Source organism: Osmerus eperlanus, chromosome 9 (genome assembly GCF_963692335.1).
Source record: "Osmerus eperlanus chromosome 9, fOsmEpe2.1, whole genome shotgun sequence".
In the NCBI taxonomy this organism is placed as follows: Eukaryota; Metazoa; Chordata; class Actinopteri; order Osmeriformes; family Osmeridae; genus Osmerus; species Osmerus eperlanus.
The window spans coordinates 2,970,704-2,987,710 of record NC_085026.1 but is presented as its reverse complement, the minus strand read 5'-3'; the positions used below and the strand labels follow the sequence as shown (position 1 = coordinate 2,987,710).

The following is a 17,007-nucleotide window of genomic DNA, read 5'->3' as shown; positions in this document are numbered from 1 at the left end:
AAATTACAAAGGATATATTTAAGAATGGACATCTGTGTACAAATCATAGCACATTTATGTAAATGCAAACTTACAAATCACGACTAAGAATTTTGTTTTTGTTGCAAAACACATTTGTAAATCGTGAAACATTTGTGGATCATGGTCATTGCATTTACGAATACTTTTGAGATATATCTCTCCATAGAGGAGCGCCTGCGTGCATAACCGTGGAAGAAGTAGGAGGGATCCAAGCGTCAATACACCGCCCCAGCTGAAACCTACAATCTGCGATTTCTTGCAAGTGCAAAAGGCACCCGCACTGGAAACTAACCTTGGACAAGCTGGATACAGTCATGATATCGGGGCTTTTAAGCGCAAACAAATGTAATGGTCAAACTATACTATACTAAACCTCTCGCAATGAAAATATGTTACCTCGTTACGTGATCACCCATGAGTTAAAGTATTCTGAATTTTGGGACCACGAATTATCCTTTCTATGTATCACTTAAATTACGGGACGGGAACATAACTCTATCTAACATGGATCCAGGTCTCACTGATGTTCAGCAAACAGGTTTGAGCAAATTCAAATTTGTTATATAGTGTTTAAGTTCATACACACAAAAAACATACACATATGGACTTATATACGTACTATTCCTTGATTATGTTCTTCTCACGCGCTGCCGCTCTTTAGAGGACAGGGAACCAGAAGAATCGACAGGTCCTCGATCAAGGATGTCAAGACAGCAGATACTCACACTAATATCTATGGCGTCTGTAAACTTCAGCTCAATGATTTGCTACTCCATTTTAGGACCATTTTTCCCGAACGAGGTAAGCTAACGTTGAGCAACATCACTGAGTGAATGTGAATTTGTTTGTATCAATTGATAGTAGCCTATGTGATGTGGTATGATGGAACCCCCCTCCCCCCCTCCAAAAAAACCCAAACAAAAACAAAATAACTACTATTACTCTTTAAAATGAATTACTTTGATGTTTGGTAAGGATAACTGTTGAGTGGAATGTTGACTTGATTGATGTTTGTATCACTTATTTGACATCAGAAAAAAGGCCTAACAATAGGGGCTATAAAATGGTCACACACTTAAAGGGGTGATCCCATTAAAACTGGTCTGGTGACGTATGCATTGTTCTATTTACTATCCCAACAAAGGCAGTAAAGAAAGGAGTGAACCAGACCACCATTGGCCTGATATTTGGGTGTTATGCTGTATGCAATCTGATTGGTGCCTTGGTTCTGGGTAAATATGTAAGTATCTTCAAGTACTGTATGTCCAGTCATCAGACAATGACACTTGCAACATGACATGTACAAAATAATTTAAACTCATTTTTGTCTATCCCTTCAGATTGTCCAGATAGGGGCGAAGTTCATGCTTATCGCAGGCTTATTTGTCTCTTCAGGATGCACAATTATTTTTGGGTGAGTCCTGTTGCTTACCAACACGTGTTATGAATAACTTCATCATTCAGAGCAAAGACCAGAAACAGAAGGAAAAAGCTTGACAGTCTATGAGCCACTGATGACTCTCATCATGGTGTTCTCCTAAGTCTTTCCTCGTTCTTGCTCTCTGCAGGTTGCTGGACAGAGTTCCCGAAGGAACACCTTTCATCGTGCTCTGTTTCATCATACGCTCTGTCGATGCTGTGGGCTTCGCTGCAGCCATGACCTCCTCCTTCGCAGTTTCAGCAAAAGTTTTCCCAAACAATATAGCAACTGTTTTGGTGAGTTTGGCCCACCCTTGTTTGGGTGGTATGTTGTTTAGGTATTAGAATCATGAGCTAACAAAATAGCATTGTTGTCCTGGGTTGTTTATATCTGTTGTACTTGGAGAGCTGTGGTCATAGTCCCCTGCGGCAATGGCCGTTTATTAAGTTAAATGCTTACACAATTGCATGGATTCTGCAAAATAAAATAAATCAATAAAAAAAAAGGAAACAAAGCTGGGAATAGGTCAAACTGCATCTACATATTTGAGGTTCTCAGTGTGGTGTGACTACGATGTGTTTTGTCTACCAGGGGAGCTTGGAGATATTTACAGGGTTGGGTCTCATTTTGGGGCCGCCTCTCGGGGGTTGGTTGTACCAGTCATTTGGATATGAAGTTCCCTTTATGACGCTGGGCTGCTTCCTGTTTCTGATGGTCCCCTTCAATATCTATATACTACCACACTTTGGTAAGACCTTTAATGCAAGATATGTGACCGTTCCTGTTATCTTATTCAAATGTAATCTTGCTGTAATGACTTATCATGTTATAAGTATGTGATGTCATGATCATTTCTTAATGCATTCCTGTCCGTTGAGTGAGGTGGCATCAGTGATGTGCGATTGTCCCCGTACTGACTGTAAGTCGCTCTGGATAAGAGCGTCTGCTAAATGACTAAATGTAAATGTAAATATCATTTAGGGGGTCAGATGGCTGAGCGGTTAGGGAGTCGGGCTATTAATCAGAAGGTTGTTGGTTAGATTCCCGGACGTGCAAAAATGACGTTGTGTCCTTGGGCAAGGCACTTCACCCTACTTGCCTCGGGGAGAATGTCCCTGTACTTACTGTAAGTCGCTCTGGATAAGAGCGTCTGCTAAATTACTAAATGTAAATATGATGATGTTGCACTGTCATATAAACCCAGAATATTCCTTGGATTAATACTGCTGGACTTGTGTACTTTCAGCCCTTGATTATCTGTTGCTCTTACTGCATGTTCGTTTCCTGATTTTCTGGGGATAAAAATCACCTGCTAAATTAACAAATGGAAACGATGAGCTTCTCTACTGCTGTGCTTACCTCACAACCCAGATGCTGATCCGACTAAGGATTCCTTCTTCCGGCTGTTTAGTCATCTGAAGATTGTGCTGATCTGCTTCATCATATTCACCCTCAGCTCTGGGCTGGGCTTTCTGGACGCCACCCTGTCCTTGTATGCCATTGACAAGGTACAAGAACTTTCCTTTGGAGTATGTAAACAAGGGTGTCATGTGACTTGAGTGCAGCTCTGACTTCCTGCATGTGTTTGTAGTTTAATCTCTCCCCAGGTTTTGTGGGACTCCTCCTTCTAGGCTTGTCCTTACCTTACTGTGTGGCATCGCCTATCCTGGGCATTATCAGTGACAAGTTTCCTGTAAGTCATAGAAATCCCAACACTACAGTGCCGGTGGGGATGTGGTTTGCGTCTGATTGCGTACTCATCATGGACGTGTTGTGTTGTTCTAGTCGACCAGGAGTTGGTTCATGGTGGTTGGAGGCTTCACCACAGCGCTGGCCTTCTGCTTCCTGGGCCCTCTCCCACTATTACACATTCAAAGGTGAGCAGAAGTTAGTGTTAGGTGTTATTGTGCATGCGCCCTTTTTTCTAGTGTACGAAAAAGAGACTTAAAATACATAGTTTACTCAAAATATTCAACGATTCCCTTTTTACTGATCCTGATGGAAATTCTACAATTCACCTAATAATGTATGATCAGTTCCAAGTAAAAATAAACAAACACATTAGCAAAAATAAATACAAGTATTAACCAGGACTAAGCATTATACCAGGACTAATTAAATCTGTTGTGTCTAGTCAGCTTTGGCTGTTGGTGTTCATGCTAGGCGTCATTGGGTTCTCCCTGGGCATGACAGCCATACCGACCTACCCAGAGATGCTTCTCTGTGCACTGTGAGTGGCCATGACACTGATTTACTGTACCGCTTACTGTACAACTGCAAATGCGACTCAACACCAAACTGTCGTCCTTTTTTAAATGAAGTGAAAATGGATTTGAGGAGGGGCTTGGTACACTTGGACTGGTATCAGGATTGTTTGGAGCGGTTTGGTCCATCGGGTAAGTGATGTCAAATACATAGTTGTACCTCACACTACTAAGTCTTTCATATCCATTTTATAAACAGATGGTAGAAGGTGAAGGTTAAATGTCCAGAGTTTGGAGTCTCACCAAGAATTGTTTTATTTTGTGTAGGATGTTTTGTGGTCCAACACTCGGTGGCTTTCTCACGCAACATCTGGGTTTTGAGTTTGCTGCAGCTATCCAGGGAGGACTGGCGTTTCTGGCGGTGAGTGCAACCTCCACATCAGCTCGTTTTGCTCATCATGTTTCAGATCTGTTACAGTACCTTACACACATGTTGTGAAGGTTATTAGATGGCAGGAGTGGGCAGGATTCAAAGATGTTTGTGGTTTTCATAGGAAGCCAAGTGGTCCACAATGTTAAATGCCCCCCTCAGAAAGCAGACACCACAGATATTTAAACCAGAACCAATGTTTAAGCTGTAAACTTGATTTAATAGCATTGGTTGGATTCTGTCACTCTGTTATATTAGAATGTCAATTGTAAAAAAATATGTAATTCAGCTGTATTATGGCCTGAGGGCTAATTATATACTTACCAGACAATAACTGGCAGTGGTCGCATGGTTGAATTGAATAGCACAGTAGGTGCTGGTCTGCAATACATTGAGATATAACAAAATACTTTGATGAAGAATTGGGGTGTAATCAAAGTCAGGGGGCGTAGAGTGGACGGGGTATTAACATACTGTAGTGCGCGATCAGAGCAGAAATGTTGACATTTGATTGATGACGGAGGTAGCAGAGTTCACATCTACCAACTGTAACAGGAACAATAAGGCAGCTGGTTGAACAAGGAGGCGTGGTATGATATGTTAACATGACTTAATATTCACTTGTTAACTTTCTCCTCTAATCTTTAGGCCTCCCTTCTTGGCTTGTACTATCTCTCTCGAAGAATCTGCTATCTGAGGTAATCATTATTATGATTTTAATCAACAGCTAGTAAAATTAAGAAAATCCCTGTATAATTGAATTCTTAGAAGTTATTGTTCATTGTAAATTCACTGATCCCTAAATCAAGATTTCTTGGAGGATTTCCTCTGGTTCTTTGGCTGACTGTGCTGTTTTGTCTGGACCCCAGGGTTTCACATGAGAGCAGGTTTGAAGCCACCAATGAAAGGACTCCTCTTCTCAACACTGATCTCTTACCAGTGGCTGTCTGAACTAGACACACCAGAACTCCATCACGTTCTTCATGGAACTTTGTCTTGCCAAGCGAAGCAAAACGATCAGATTTTATATTTGTATGTATTGTATAAGTCTTTGATGTGTATATGACATTTTTGTAGCAGCAGAATGTAATGTCTTTATACATGGGAGACACATTGTTTCATCAATGACTAATAAGGGTTATGTTGTTTTGATTGAAATATAATTTTAAGTGAACCGCAGAACCAAACCGTCTGACACTTAAAACCCCTCAATCTGGTTTAACTACACAGGGTGAAGAAAATAAGTAATCAGTAGTATCTTTAGGTTTTGCCACCCAGATGCAGCTAATCAAGCCGTCAGCCAGCAAACCAACCAATTATCCAGCCTGCTGTTCAACCAACCAGCTAGCCAGTTCATCACTCTCCCGTTTCTTAGTTGAGGTGAATTGTCTTCCGATTATTGTTTGTGCAATGAATAGCAAAGGGCTCAGGTAACAGGTTGCATTGTAAACATTTGTGCTGTGCTTGTGCAGCAGTGTGTTAACGCCGGGCCACTCCACACCCCATGACTAGGATTGCTCCTGGCTGAGCTGTGTGTGGCAGCTCCTGGCTGCTGATCCTTATCAGGGCAGGGGAGACAGAATGACCAGAGTTCAGTTACTTAATGAGTAGGCTTGGTTAATGGTCATTGTCCATGAAACACATTAGTTTCAGGTTAAGTATTGTGATATAGTTTTTATGAATCAAAATGGCAAAGTGAAAGTTCCCATTGTATTTGAAGATTCATTATGCCAAATTCTGACACTTCTACTAGGCAAGAAATCTAAGAAGGAAATGTCTTAAGAGTGCCAAGAAATGTATTGAACATGGTTACAAAATAAACCACCCAGATGCAGTAATCCACATTTGATTAAGAAAAAAATGGGATACAAATAGACAACAAAACCCACCTGGCAACTATTATTAAATGCTCCATGCTACTGCAAAAGGGTTACAAACTTTCTTAATCTCTGACAGGCTAAGAAAATAGCTCTATAGCATTACATAAATGTCTGGTTAAAAAACACTGCTTATGAGAATTTTAGATATGTTCACTGCAATAAATACAAACATGAATGTATCAAAACATTTTTAAAAACTATACTTTCTTGACTTTTTCTTAGATTTGTCAAATATGGACATTTAAAAAAAACACGAGTACTTTTCGGGACATCTGCTAAAATAAGTCAAAATACAGGATTTAAAGCACTCCTGGTGCATAAAGAGAATCTGTTCTGTGGTAATGGGTTCTAGGGGTCAGGCTCAAAGGCGCTGTTGGCCTGTCCTGTAGAGGGTCCTGGTCTCCTGGGGAGGGGCCTGGCTGTCCCCCTGGTTGATGCTGTTCCTGCAGCCTCCGGGTCGGAGGAGGTGGCCTGGGACTGGACCTCCAGCTTCCTCGCCTTCTTCTTCTTCTTCCTGGTTCTTCAGAGTTACACAAACACATCAGAACGATTGACATGGGGGGGAGGTACAGGGACAGGAGTGTTTGAGGTAGAAGAGGGGCTTACTTGGGAACGGGTAACTCTGGATCTGTGTCCTGCTCAGAGATGAACTTGAGTTCCCCGGAGGCACTGATGATAGCCGAAACCTGCAGTGGGATGGGGTGACCAGACGATGAGAGGAGGACAAAGAGACAAGATCCACACAACTCTTTTAAATCACTCCATAAATGAAACAGCGATGAGTGATTAAAACAGACAGCGAGGCAATAAGATGAGAAAGGAAAAAGCGAAGGGACAAAGGGTCTGGAGAACAGGGTGAACACCGAAAAAGAAACTCCAGCCACTTCCCAGACATATATCAGAATGATTAAAACAGATGGAGGCTGCGTCCTGTCCCGTGGGTCACCTTGGTGGGTGTTGACCTCTCTGCTGAAAGCTCTGTGCGTTCGGACAGAGCCGACTGGGCCTCCAGGGTCTGGGACACGTCCTCGTTGACGTCTCCTGGAGGAGAAACAAGAGCAAGAAAACACCTGAGCATCTCAGACACTTCCTGTTGTAAAAACTGAAAAGACTGTTTCAATTGAAATATAATCAAATATTTACAATATTTGCGTTTTTTGTCACATTTATTTACCTTCCTCTGCCACATAGGTAGCTGGAAAATATCCCTGCTGTCCATTGGCTAGACGACCGAACCACCAGTTATCGTTGTCCTTGTAGAGCACGTGGATGACATCACCACGAAGCACAGTCAACTCGTCCGACCGGTTCGCAGTGTAGTCATAGAGAGAGACGACCTGAGAGAACAAACGAGCATTCAGATCAGAGGCCCGCTCTAATATAACTAAGCTCATGTAATCTAAATCATGTACGTACCGTACGATTGTTGATACTGCTGTTGTGTTTGTTGCGCTTGTCTTGTTTGCGGAATGATGTAATGTTGTCTCAATGAAGCTATTGTGTCTGGTAAAAACGCTGACTGCTCCTTGGCACTAACCACTGTTCCTTCTAGTACGTCGTTATCTGAGGCACTTAATACCTGCTCTATTTGTACGTCGCTTTGGATAAAGCTATCAACGGACACTGATGCCTCTGGACGCAATTAGATAGAATTAGAAAGATACGACCAATCAGACCAATGAAATGTCATCTTGGTTGTTTAGGAAACTGCCTCAATGTTTCTCCTCTGTACAGTCATAATAATATACCCGCCCCATGTCAGATAAACGATCCTGATTGACTTGACACTTTTCATGCCGGAGGGGAATCAGTTAATGGGGCAGACCCATCTGCCACAGCAAAGAAACCATGAGCTGGCATCTATTACATAAATAAAATGTTAAATCTAAAACAAAGCTACAGTTATCCTTTACCGTGTGCTGGGCTGGTACGATGGGACCTGTTTGATCAGAGAGACTCTAAAAAGAAGAAGACACATTTGTAAACAATCGCATACTATAAATTCTACTTACACTCTCTATGGTTATACCTCTCAAGAATATGAAAAGTGTAGATAGTCTAATGTAGTAAGAATAAGTAGCAAGAACACTAAGTGTGCTACGAAGATAAGAAGCCTCACCGACTGCCGCTTGAGAGAGCGGGTCTCTCTGTGACGCGGGCCCACCGGACTGAACCCTCCTTCAGACACAAGCAGAAGGAAAAGAAGAAACAAAGTTGACATGTTGTAGATATGAAGACACTATTCTGTGTGCGTCTTTCCACCTACGGACACAGGTGAAGATCATAAGAGGCCCGTCCTGGTCCTTGTGCACGCTGTACATGTCTTCAGATCCACACCTCTATACTCGTGACCCGGAATGTTCAATCTTAGCTAAATCCCTTTTGCTAGCTCGGTATTTAAAATGCCTCGCTCTGCATGAATGCTTTACATAAGCTCATTTGTCAAAACCTGACCTAAATTCGTAATCACGGGAGACCAAAAGTCCCACAAGGTTGCTGACACAGCCGATGAAGACGTATCCTTCACCGGGTGGGGGGGTTGGGGGGCTTGACCCAGTAACCTTCTCAGAGCAGGTATCTCCTGGGGGGGTCAGCCTGTCTGAGAGGAAGAGCAGTGTGGTGTCGTCGTGTGTGTGACACTCACGATTGTGGATGAGCTGCCCCCTCAGGGAGTCCGACAACTGCAGCTTGGAGTGAGGAGACAGGAGGGAGGGGGGCGGCAGGGAGGTGTTCAGACCCACCTGCAACATATCTGGATTTTAGATCATCACAAGAGAATATAAAATAGAATATAATGTGTAATATAATAACATTAGTATATCTTATTATAGAGATCTCAATTAACGAACATTAGTAGAATACAGAAAGATCTTTAAATGGCAGGCACAAATTGATCATCAATCTGTGCTTCTCTCATCTCCAGCTTAAACAGCGATCAGATACTGATCTGTCATCTTCAGGGTTTCCCCTGCAGAAATGTGTTAGTTAAGGTGGTGGTGGTGGTGGTGGGGGGAGGGGGGGGGGGGGGGAGAGGCGCAAAAAGTTTTTCCTCCAATGCGTTCTGCAGAGAAGGGAGACTGGCGTTGGTCACAGTTTGGAATGGAAGGGAGAAAACTGGACAACGGCGGAAATCGGTATTAAAATTATTAATATGATTATTTTTGTTGTTGTTTTTGATAACGTAGTTAAGGTGGCAGGCGTGTGTTGCTTAGGCGGCCGCCTTAACTGAAAAGTGCTGCGGGAAACCCTGATCTTTATGGATCAGTGTGGCTCAAGTAACTATCATTGAAGTTGACAGGATTTTGAGATCAGAAGACTTTATCTTACTGAGTCAGACACCAGGCTCCGCCCCCTCTGAGACCATCCCATTCTGTCTATAAACAGAGAAAAGGGACTCCATAAGACAACAGGGGCATTAGTCACACACCCAAATCTGTTGAACTACAACTACCAGAATTCAGCTGTGTGCGTGCCGCTACAGTAACTCCTGTACCTTGTTCTGATACATATCCCATGGAGGAGGTGTTTATATGTGGCTCCTGTTGGTCAGCATAGGAGAGGAGTTAGTTAGGAGTTAGTCCAAATCCAGGTTTGTGGACTGAGGTAGTACAACATACATCAGATTTACAGGGACTCCTACACTCCAGTTATCTGACAAAGACAACCCAAGTGAAGTGATGAAAGCAAATAACACATTCACACGATTTACAGGGACTTCTTCAGGCTCAAACTGAACAGAAATAACCAAACCAAATGAGCCGGGCTACGTACGAGAACCGAGTCAAGCTTCTCCCTGACGCGCTGCATCTTGAGGTCCAGGCGGGCCGAACTGGCGAAGCTCTCCATGGCGGTGGCGTCCGGGGGGGCGGCGTGCTCCAGGGAGGGTCTGCCAGGCCCAGCAGAACCCACCCTGCTCTGGACCTGCAGGTTCTCTACCTCCATCTGGGCCACTACACACACACAAACACAACCACACAGGCTCACTGATAAGCACTCACAATGGTCTATGAAGTATAGCTCTGATTGTCCTAGTATTATTAAGGAGGGGTGGGGGACACTAGCATGATGACTATTACAGTGTGAATACTTGACACTAGCATGATGACTATTACAGTGTGAATACTTGACACTAGCATGATGACTATTACAGTGTGTATACTTGACACTAGCATGATGACTATTACAGTGTGTATACTTGACACTAGCATGATGACTATTACAGTGTGAATACTTGACACTAGCATGATGACTATTACAGTGTGTATACTTGACACTAGCATGATGACTATTACAGTGTGTATACTTGACACTAGCATGATGACTATTACAGTGTGTATACTTGACACTAGCATGATGACTATTACAGTGTGTATACTTGACACTAGCATGATGACTATTACAGTGTGTATACTTGACACTAGCATGATGACTATTCACTCACCTTTGCGGTCGTAGACGTAGACGTGCACCGGCTGGCTCTGACCGAAGGCGCAAAAGGCCACCATGTTCTCTTGAGGGTGGAACGCCACACCGCGGAGCGCCGTCGGGTAAGACAGCTCCGAGTACACCGCCACCTGGTCGCCTGGACACACACACACACACCACACCCGACTGCTCTCTGAGGACTCGACAGGGAAAAGAACCCAGAAAGAACTGCGGTTCCCAGCTGCCCCGCTGTGCGGTGGGTAGACCCCGTGCCCTCACCGGTCTCTGCGTTCCACACGTAGGCCATGCCGTCCTCGCTGCCTGAGAAGATGAAGTTGCCGCAGGGCGTGAAGGTGCTGTGGATCCTCTCTCTGTAGTTGGTGGCTCCACTGTACTTCTTCACAGCAAGCCTAAGACACCCCAAACATCACACTTGTATTCCATGTTTACATCATATGTCAAGAAACTATTTTGTAATTGTTTATAAATGTCATTGGAAAAAATCATTCATGATAATCGTCAGCTTAAGATTTGGGGGGGGGGGGGAAGTTGAATGTACATGTAAAAATGTACATGAATTTCAGAATATCTTACTGTTTGGCATGTCCCTCTATTTTGTTTTAAGGGCAGCGTGCATGGACTGCACACATTTGTGAAAAACCTGATGAACCATGTTATCCCAGCATGACTAAAAAATATTTAGAGCACAAAAGCTTCTTGTGATGTCTCGGAATGCTCTGGCTTTCTCAATGTCCAATTCCCCCATTAATATGCTCTCCAACTTTTAGCCCCTACTATACACTGTACTCAAACGCAATTTATGATCATCTCAATAATATATCGATCACAACAGATACTTACACTCTCAAATCCATGACCCTGACAACGCTGTCCTTGGCGTGGATGAGCAGGCGCCGTCCGTTGGGGTGGACCTGTAACGTGTTGATGGGAATCCCACCGAGGTCACTCTCTCCAATCTCCTGGAGGGAGAAAGTGTGTTAGCGCTGCACCCAGAGACTGAACGGGTGGGGGCCGCGCGGAGCCTGTTCGACGCGTCTCTCCTCAAACCTTCTCGACGAGCCAGTGTCGGCAGGGGCGCTGGTGGGAGGAGTCAGCCACCGTCGTCCTCCAGACGATGATGTGACCCGCGTTGTCGGCGGAGAACATCCTGGTTCCTGCGTGGAAGGACAGCCGGGTCGTTACGGTGACACTCGGCACGCGATGACACCAACAAATCCTGTCACTACCTTTGTGACATTCCTAGCCCAGGCTAGCCTAGCACCAACACGTCTAAGAAACGAGCACCTTCAGAGTCGAAGCAGAGAGCATTGATAAAGCTCTTGTGACCCTCAAATTCCTGGAGCAGCACGCCATTGACGTCCCGGACGTTCACTCCCCACACCCGCACCAGGAAGTCGTAACCCCCGGTTACCACAAGATGCTGGGCCGTGGGGTGGTACTGGGCGCAGTACACGAACGAGGGGTGAGGGAGAACCTTCCGGGCGATGCCCTGGAGCCTCTCCACGTCCCACATTCTGAGGGAGGGAAAGAGAGATGCATCATGGGAGAGTGTTGTGGTTGTCATGGATACCCATGTAGAACCATGGTAATTGATAAGATAGTGAGATGTGGTGGTAATATTAAAATAATACAGTCCAGGTCATGTGTAAACAGAGCTAAAAAAGAAATCTGGAAAGAATATCAAGAGCACAAACGCCCTCTAGAGGAGCTTTGTAGGTATCACATTATGAGTTTATTACTTCCTTTGCCCTCCCCTCTTCCACCCCCTTTCCCCTCCTCTCTTTCTTTTTTGCCTCGGATCCCTGCCTCATTCTCCTTTTCCCCTCTTCTCTTCTCTTTTCTTCCCTCCCTCCCTTCCTCACTCTTTTCTCTTCCTGTTCCACTCCCTCCCCCTCTGTTCTCCCCCCCCTCCCTCTCCAGACGTACCTTACAGTGCCATCTGAGGAGGCTGACAGCAGACTGTGGTCGTCTCTGGACCAGCAGAGATCGTACACAATACTTAGGTGGCCACTGAAGGCGGCCAGCACTTTGCCTGAGGGAATCTCGTACACTGTTGAAAAGAAAAGAGGGCAAAACGTCTCAACAACGACTCCATAGACTCTTCACTCTCATGTTACCTGAACGTGGCTCTGAGAGCAGAAAGGGGCAGAGCCGCTCACCGACTACGGGGAAGGCATCTCGGTCAGCGCAGGCAGCCGCCAGCGCTCTCCCGTCATGAGAGAAGCGGACGGTCAAGCAGCCCATCTGGCCTCCTCTGAACGCCAGCAAGGGCTTGTTAGGGATGCGGCAGGCCTGGGTGAGCAAGAACAACTTGTCAGGAAATACAGCCGGAGAGAGCTTGCTTCATCTGGGCGTATCGTCATGGGTTGAGGGGACGTTTCCGGCCCCACTGAGAAGCTGAAATTTATTCGACATCCATATACAATATTTGTGACAGGATTCTTGGAACCACGGGAGTGTATTGATCATGGAAATTCAAATCTGTTCCTGGAGAGCTACCTTTTTTCTGTAACTTGTGACTGTTGTCTTTTGTGTTTATCTGGTATTTTTCTGAAATAGTTTATGTACACAATGCTATTTTCCTGTTTGCCTTCTTGCCAGGTCGCCCATGCAAAAGAGGTTTTAACCTCAATTGGTCTTTCCTGGTTACATATATATATATATTTTTTATATCACTCCAGACCTGGCCAGGCACCCGGCTCCATTTCAGCTGAGCTGGTTTGCTGTCCATCATCTGGGTGGTGGTTCTCCTGGTGACCTCGCTCTGGAGCTCGCTGAAGGAGGTGCTCCCTCGCTCCTGCTGCAGGGCCATCATGGAGCGGATACTGGGGTCCACCTGGGGAGAGGGCCCACACACCTTCATCTCTACCCTCTTCTCTCTGGGTCAACACACCTTCACTAATCTCTACCCTGTTCTGAGTTAACACATTTTCACTCAATTCAATGCATTAATAGTTCATAAATTAAAAGAAACAAATTATAAATTAAGGTACATGATCTATATTGTCAATAAAGAGATAATCCACTCCACTCTCTGGTTAGAATAGATGGAGAGCAGAGATGACACCAGCCACGTAGGTGACATCGCAAGTGAACATACACAAAATAAGGGGAGTCAGTTGGCTGAGCGGTGAGGGAATCGGGCTGGTAATCCGAAGGTTGCCAGTTCGATTCCCGGTCATGCCAACTGATGTTGTGTCCTTGGGCAAGACACTTCACCCTACTTGCCTCGGGGGAATGTCCCTGAACTTACTGTAAGTCGCTCTGGAAGAGCATCTGCTAAATGACTAAATGTAAATGTAAAATAGGACATCAATTGACATCAGAGTTGCAAAACAAGCGGGCTGTTTGTGAGCCCAAACGTACGTGATCAGGGAGTTTGAGGCCCTTTGCGGTGATGTACAGGGTGGAGGCATATCTGTTTCGGGGATATCTTCTCCACCAGTCCACCACCTCGATGGTCTGGGGCTGTCTTCTAGCCCGGGGAGGGGGGCAGTAGAGCTGGAGGCGCAGTTTGCTGTCGATGTTCAGGACCCCGTTGGTACCCACGAGCTGCACATAGGAAAATATGTTACAAGTCAATGTGACAATATAATATATTTTTATTTTGTATTTGATATATAACTTAATTATTAGATTTATTACTTACTAACCGATAAGTCACATGCAGGGTTATTTTCTGATACCAACCTTTAGAAAAGCCCATGCAATTTTTCTAAATCCCTGTTCATGTTTGTCAACATCAACATTGGCTCTGGCTTCCTCCATGGTCAAGAAGTCCAGGACCTATGTCATATTAATAACACATGGGTTTCATTTCATTGAATGCAATTGGAACTGTCTATGCAAAGAACGTCATAACATGCAGTTTAAATGAATCTTTCCTACCTCGAAGAACAGCATAACTCTAGGGCTTTCGTCATCATTCTGAAGGAAATAGCCAAAGCGTTCGTTGAAGACGATCTGCTCCTCCCATTCTGGAATAGTCGACTTGTTCTTCTTGAAGTCAAAGGGCTGGGTCATGATAGGAAGAATATGGTCTACGTTTTCCTGCTCATAGAATGAGGAGACCGGACGATGACTGAAAGAAATACGAGGGGTAAACATTTCAAAATAAAAGCATTACCTCGACAGCTCGACACCGAGACTTCTACAGGTAGGACAACATTCTCACCTGTCTTCCTTTTTCACATACTGTCCAGTGATCTCATCGATGACGTGGATCTTAACCATTGGGTGTGACACCAGCAGGGAGGTCTTCAGCCTGTCTGCACGGTGGATGTAGATGCCCAGTACCAAGCTGTCATCAAAGGCAGAGCCTCTGGGTACTTCAACCTCTGTATCGCTTTCTTCTCTCACCACTAGGACCAGAAAACAAACAGTCACTCTCATTTGGGGGAGAAAAAACACTTGGGGGGAAGATACAAGTTCAAATTTACTTTCAACCACCTTGCTTTTTCTTCTTCTTCTTTTTCCCTTTGGATTGTGTCAGTATTGAGTCAGCTTTGGGGTTTGTCTCCCTGTCTTCATCTTGGCTCCTGGTGTTGGAGGTCTTTTCCACAGAGGTCCTCAGCTCTGTTGCCTCGTCCGCCTGGCTATGCTGCAAATCTGACGCCGCACTGCACAGGTGAGAAAAGCCAATCGTTAGCAAAGCAAAGTCCCTCTACGCTGACTCCATCTTTCCAATCATCTCGCATGTTATTCAAAGTCCTAGTTCCTCGTCTGAGTGAACGAACCTCGCGTCCCTCTCGGTATCCAACGGCCTCAGTTTCTTCTTCTTCTTCTTCCCGACTTCGTTGTTCAGCGCCACTCCCTGAGAGGCCGGGATGGACTTCCTGCTTTTCCCCACGGCCCTCTCCTCCTCCTGCGCTATCTGCTGCTGGTACTCCTGGATCAGCTCATCCGCTGCCTCCACCTCCCGGCTCTCCGCGGCGACTTCCTCATCCGCTTTCCTTCTCCCTTTATTGCTCTTCCTCTTCGGTCCCTTTTCCACATCGTCGGCCTCCACACAAGGCTTGGCCTCGGAGCCCTTGGCGTTCGTAGCAAGGTCGTCCTGGTCTATGCGGATGATGTGACTGGAGGTGTCTTCAGGGGACCGAGGGAGTGGAGGAAGCTCTCTTCGGCTCTTCCTCTTGCCCTTGGGAGGCTGAGCATCCTCCTGGTTCCCGTTGTTGTTCAGGTTGACCTTCTCCACCACCTCCCTCTCCCTGCGCTTGTTCTTGGTGAAGCGTGCGCTCCCCTGGTCAGGGTGGTACGTATTCTGGAGGATGGTCTCATTGTCCTCTGTGTCTTTCTCAAGGTCAAGGTCTTTTCTCAAGGTTTGGAGCTGTGGTGGATGGGGCAGGGTGTGTAATGGTTAACTGTAAACAAGACTATAGGCCTAATGCATTGAAGATGCTCAATATAGAGTTAGGGCAAAGCCACCATCTTGTTTTGACTCACCACGATGCTCTCTGGAGGCTGAGGGTTCCTTTTCTTCACCTTTTTCCTCTCGGACGGTAGGTCAGTGTATTTCTTAAATACCTCATCAAACCTGGCCCTGGTCTTCGCCCGGGCTTCACTCTCACCTGTTGGAAGGACATAGACAGTCTCCAATACATGGAGCAAAGTTGGACATAGAACAATGAGGCATGCCGTGAAGAGCTAGCCAAAGTGTTTTTAGTATGTTGTTTTTAGCTACTAGTAACAGTTGCTACAGTTCTTTATCATTAAATCACAGCATTAAGGAGCTGTGTGCACTCACCTGCTGGCATTCTTGAACGCTGGTTCGACACTCATTCTGCGTACAAAGAACCCAAACAAGGATTTTCTTTCTGGATTTACAAGATAGCTGTAAATTAACGGTCTCAGTGGCGGCTAATAACAAGCCAGCCAGCTCTCTGGCTAGGTAACCTCGACCAGATTAGCAAGATACTGCAGTGAGTACTACTGGTGCTAGCTAGTCAGCTACTGTAGCCTATCTAGCTACTACTATTTTAGAGTACACTACTGTAGCTACTGTATCAAGTTGTCAAAACTGATGGATACAGCTAATCGCAATATGCAAACATCACACATTTGCTATCTAAGCTAGATCATATCTAATCGCTTTGTATTCAACTAAGAGTAGTCAGCTCGCTGGCTAGCTGCTGTGATTTACGATCTCCATTGCTACCGGTGGATCCGTTGCGAAGGTTCCCAAAACAACAACAGCCCCGTAGTGGAGATCCTGTCCGTGACGTATGAGTTTGGGGCGGAGATTTCGAGATTTCACCATAAAGTATCTGTTTTCCACCATAACTCACCCCATAATTAAAAACGCTTAAATGTGACGCTAGACATATTTTAAATATTTATATTATATTTACAAACCATATTCTAAATGTATTTATTTTCTTTAGCCTACTTTTCCATACACCACTAACTTCTCATATAATAGTTATTATTAGCACTATAATTAAAATAAAACAAACAAATAGAACAAAATAAAACAAACAAAAACAAAAAAAACGACACAAGGGCGTGGATACGTGCCACGTGGTCACAGGTAAGTTACATAAGGTGTGTTCGACTTCATGCAGCACCGGCGGCGCCGACAGACGGCTGCAGCCGGCTGCCTTGACGTTG

General features: G+C 45.0%; 2 protein-coding genes across 6 annotated transcripts; one reads left to right on the top strand and one right to left on the bottom strand.

Annotated features, from left to right (window-relative positions):
• Positions 1 to 224: 224 nt before the first annotated feature.
• Positions 225 to 6,140, top strand: slc18b1 (solute carrier family 18 member B1). 4 transcript variants are annotated; one of them, XM_062469245.1, is made up of 15 exons: positions 225 to 366; positions 536 to 559; positions 683 to 822; positions 1,166 to 1,261; positions 1,362 to 1,435; positions 1,590 to 1,737; positions 2,033 to 2,189; positions 2,813 to 2,949; positions 3,033 to 3,134; positions 3,227 to 3,318; positions 3,576 to 3,671; positions 3,763 to 3,837; positions 3,973 to 4,066; positions 4,724 to 4,773; positions 4,945 to 6,140. In XM_062469245.1, the coding sequence occupies exons 1-15, from the start codon at positions 336 to 338 to the stop codon at positions 5,024 to 5,026; spliced, it is 1,398 nt and encodes a 465-aa protein (XP_062325229.1). In that variant the 5' UTR covers positions 225 to 335; the 3' UTR covers positions 5,027 to 6,140. The 4 variants fall into 4 exon arrangements, with proteins under 4 accessions (XP_062325229.1, XP_062325227.1, XP_062325230.1 ...); XM_062469243.1 differs by having other exon boundaries at positions 4,885 to 6,140; XM_062469246.1 differs by having other exon boundaries at positions 226 to 366; positions 4,963 to 6,140.
• Positions 5,850 to 16,588, bottom strand: ahi1 (Abelson helper integration site 1). Of its 2 annotated transcripts, XM_062469241.1 has the most exons (27): positions 16,145 to 16,586; positions 15,844 to 15,968; positions 15,138 to 15,727; positions 14,851 to 15,020; positions 14,576 to 14,762; positions 14,290 to 14,482; positions 14,092 to 14,187; positions 13,768 to 13,953; positions 13,085 to 13,237; positions 12,561 to 12,693; positions 12,328 to 12,451; positions 11,686 to 11,915; positions 11,449 to 11,555; positions 11,242 to 11,360; positions 10,660 to 10,790; positions 10,397 to 10,537; positions 9,727 to 9,905; positions 9,449 to 9,494; positions 9,283 to 9,329; positions 8,600 to 8,696; positions 8,075 to 8,133; positions 7,869 to 7,913; positions 7,130 to 7,292; positions 6,902 to 6,996; positions 6,562 to 6,641; positions 6,261 to 6,475; positions 5,850 to 6,211 (listed from the first exon to the last, which is right to left on the bottom strand). In XM_062469241.1, exons 1-26 carry the CDS (start codon positions 16,152 to 16,154, stop codon positions 6,304 to 6,306), a joined length of 3,678 nt encoding a protein of 1,225 aa, XP_062325225.1. In that variant the 5' UTR covers positions 16,155 to 16,586; the 3' UTR covers positions 5,850 to 6,211; positions 6,261 to 6,303. The 2 variants fall into 2 exon arrangements, with proteins under 2 accessions (XP_062325225.1, XP_062325226.1); XM_062469242.1 differs by lacking the exons at positions 5,850 to 6,211; positions 6,261 to 6,475; positions 6,562 to 6,641; positions 6,902 to 6,996; positions 9,283 to 9,329 and having other exon boundaries at positions 7,189 to 7,292; positions 16,145 to 16,588.
• Positions 16,589 to 17,007: the final 419 nt, after the last annotated feature.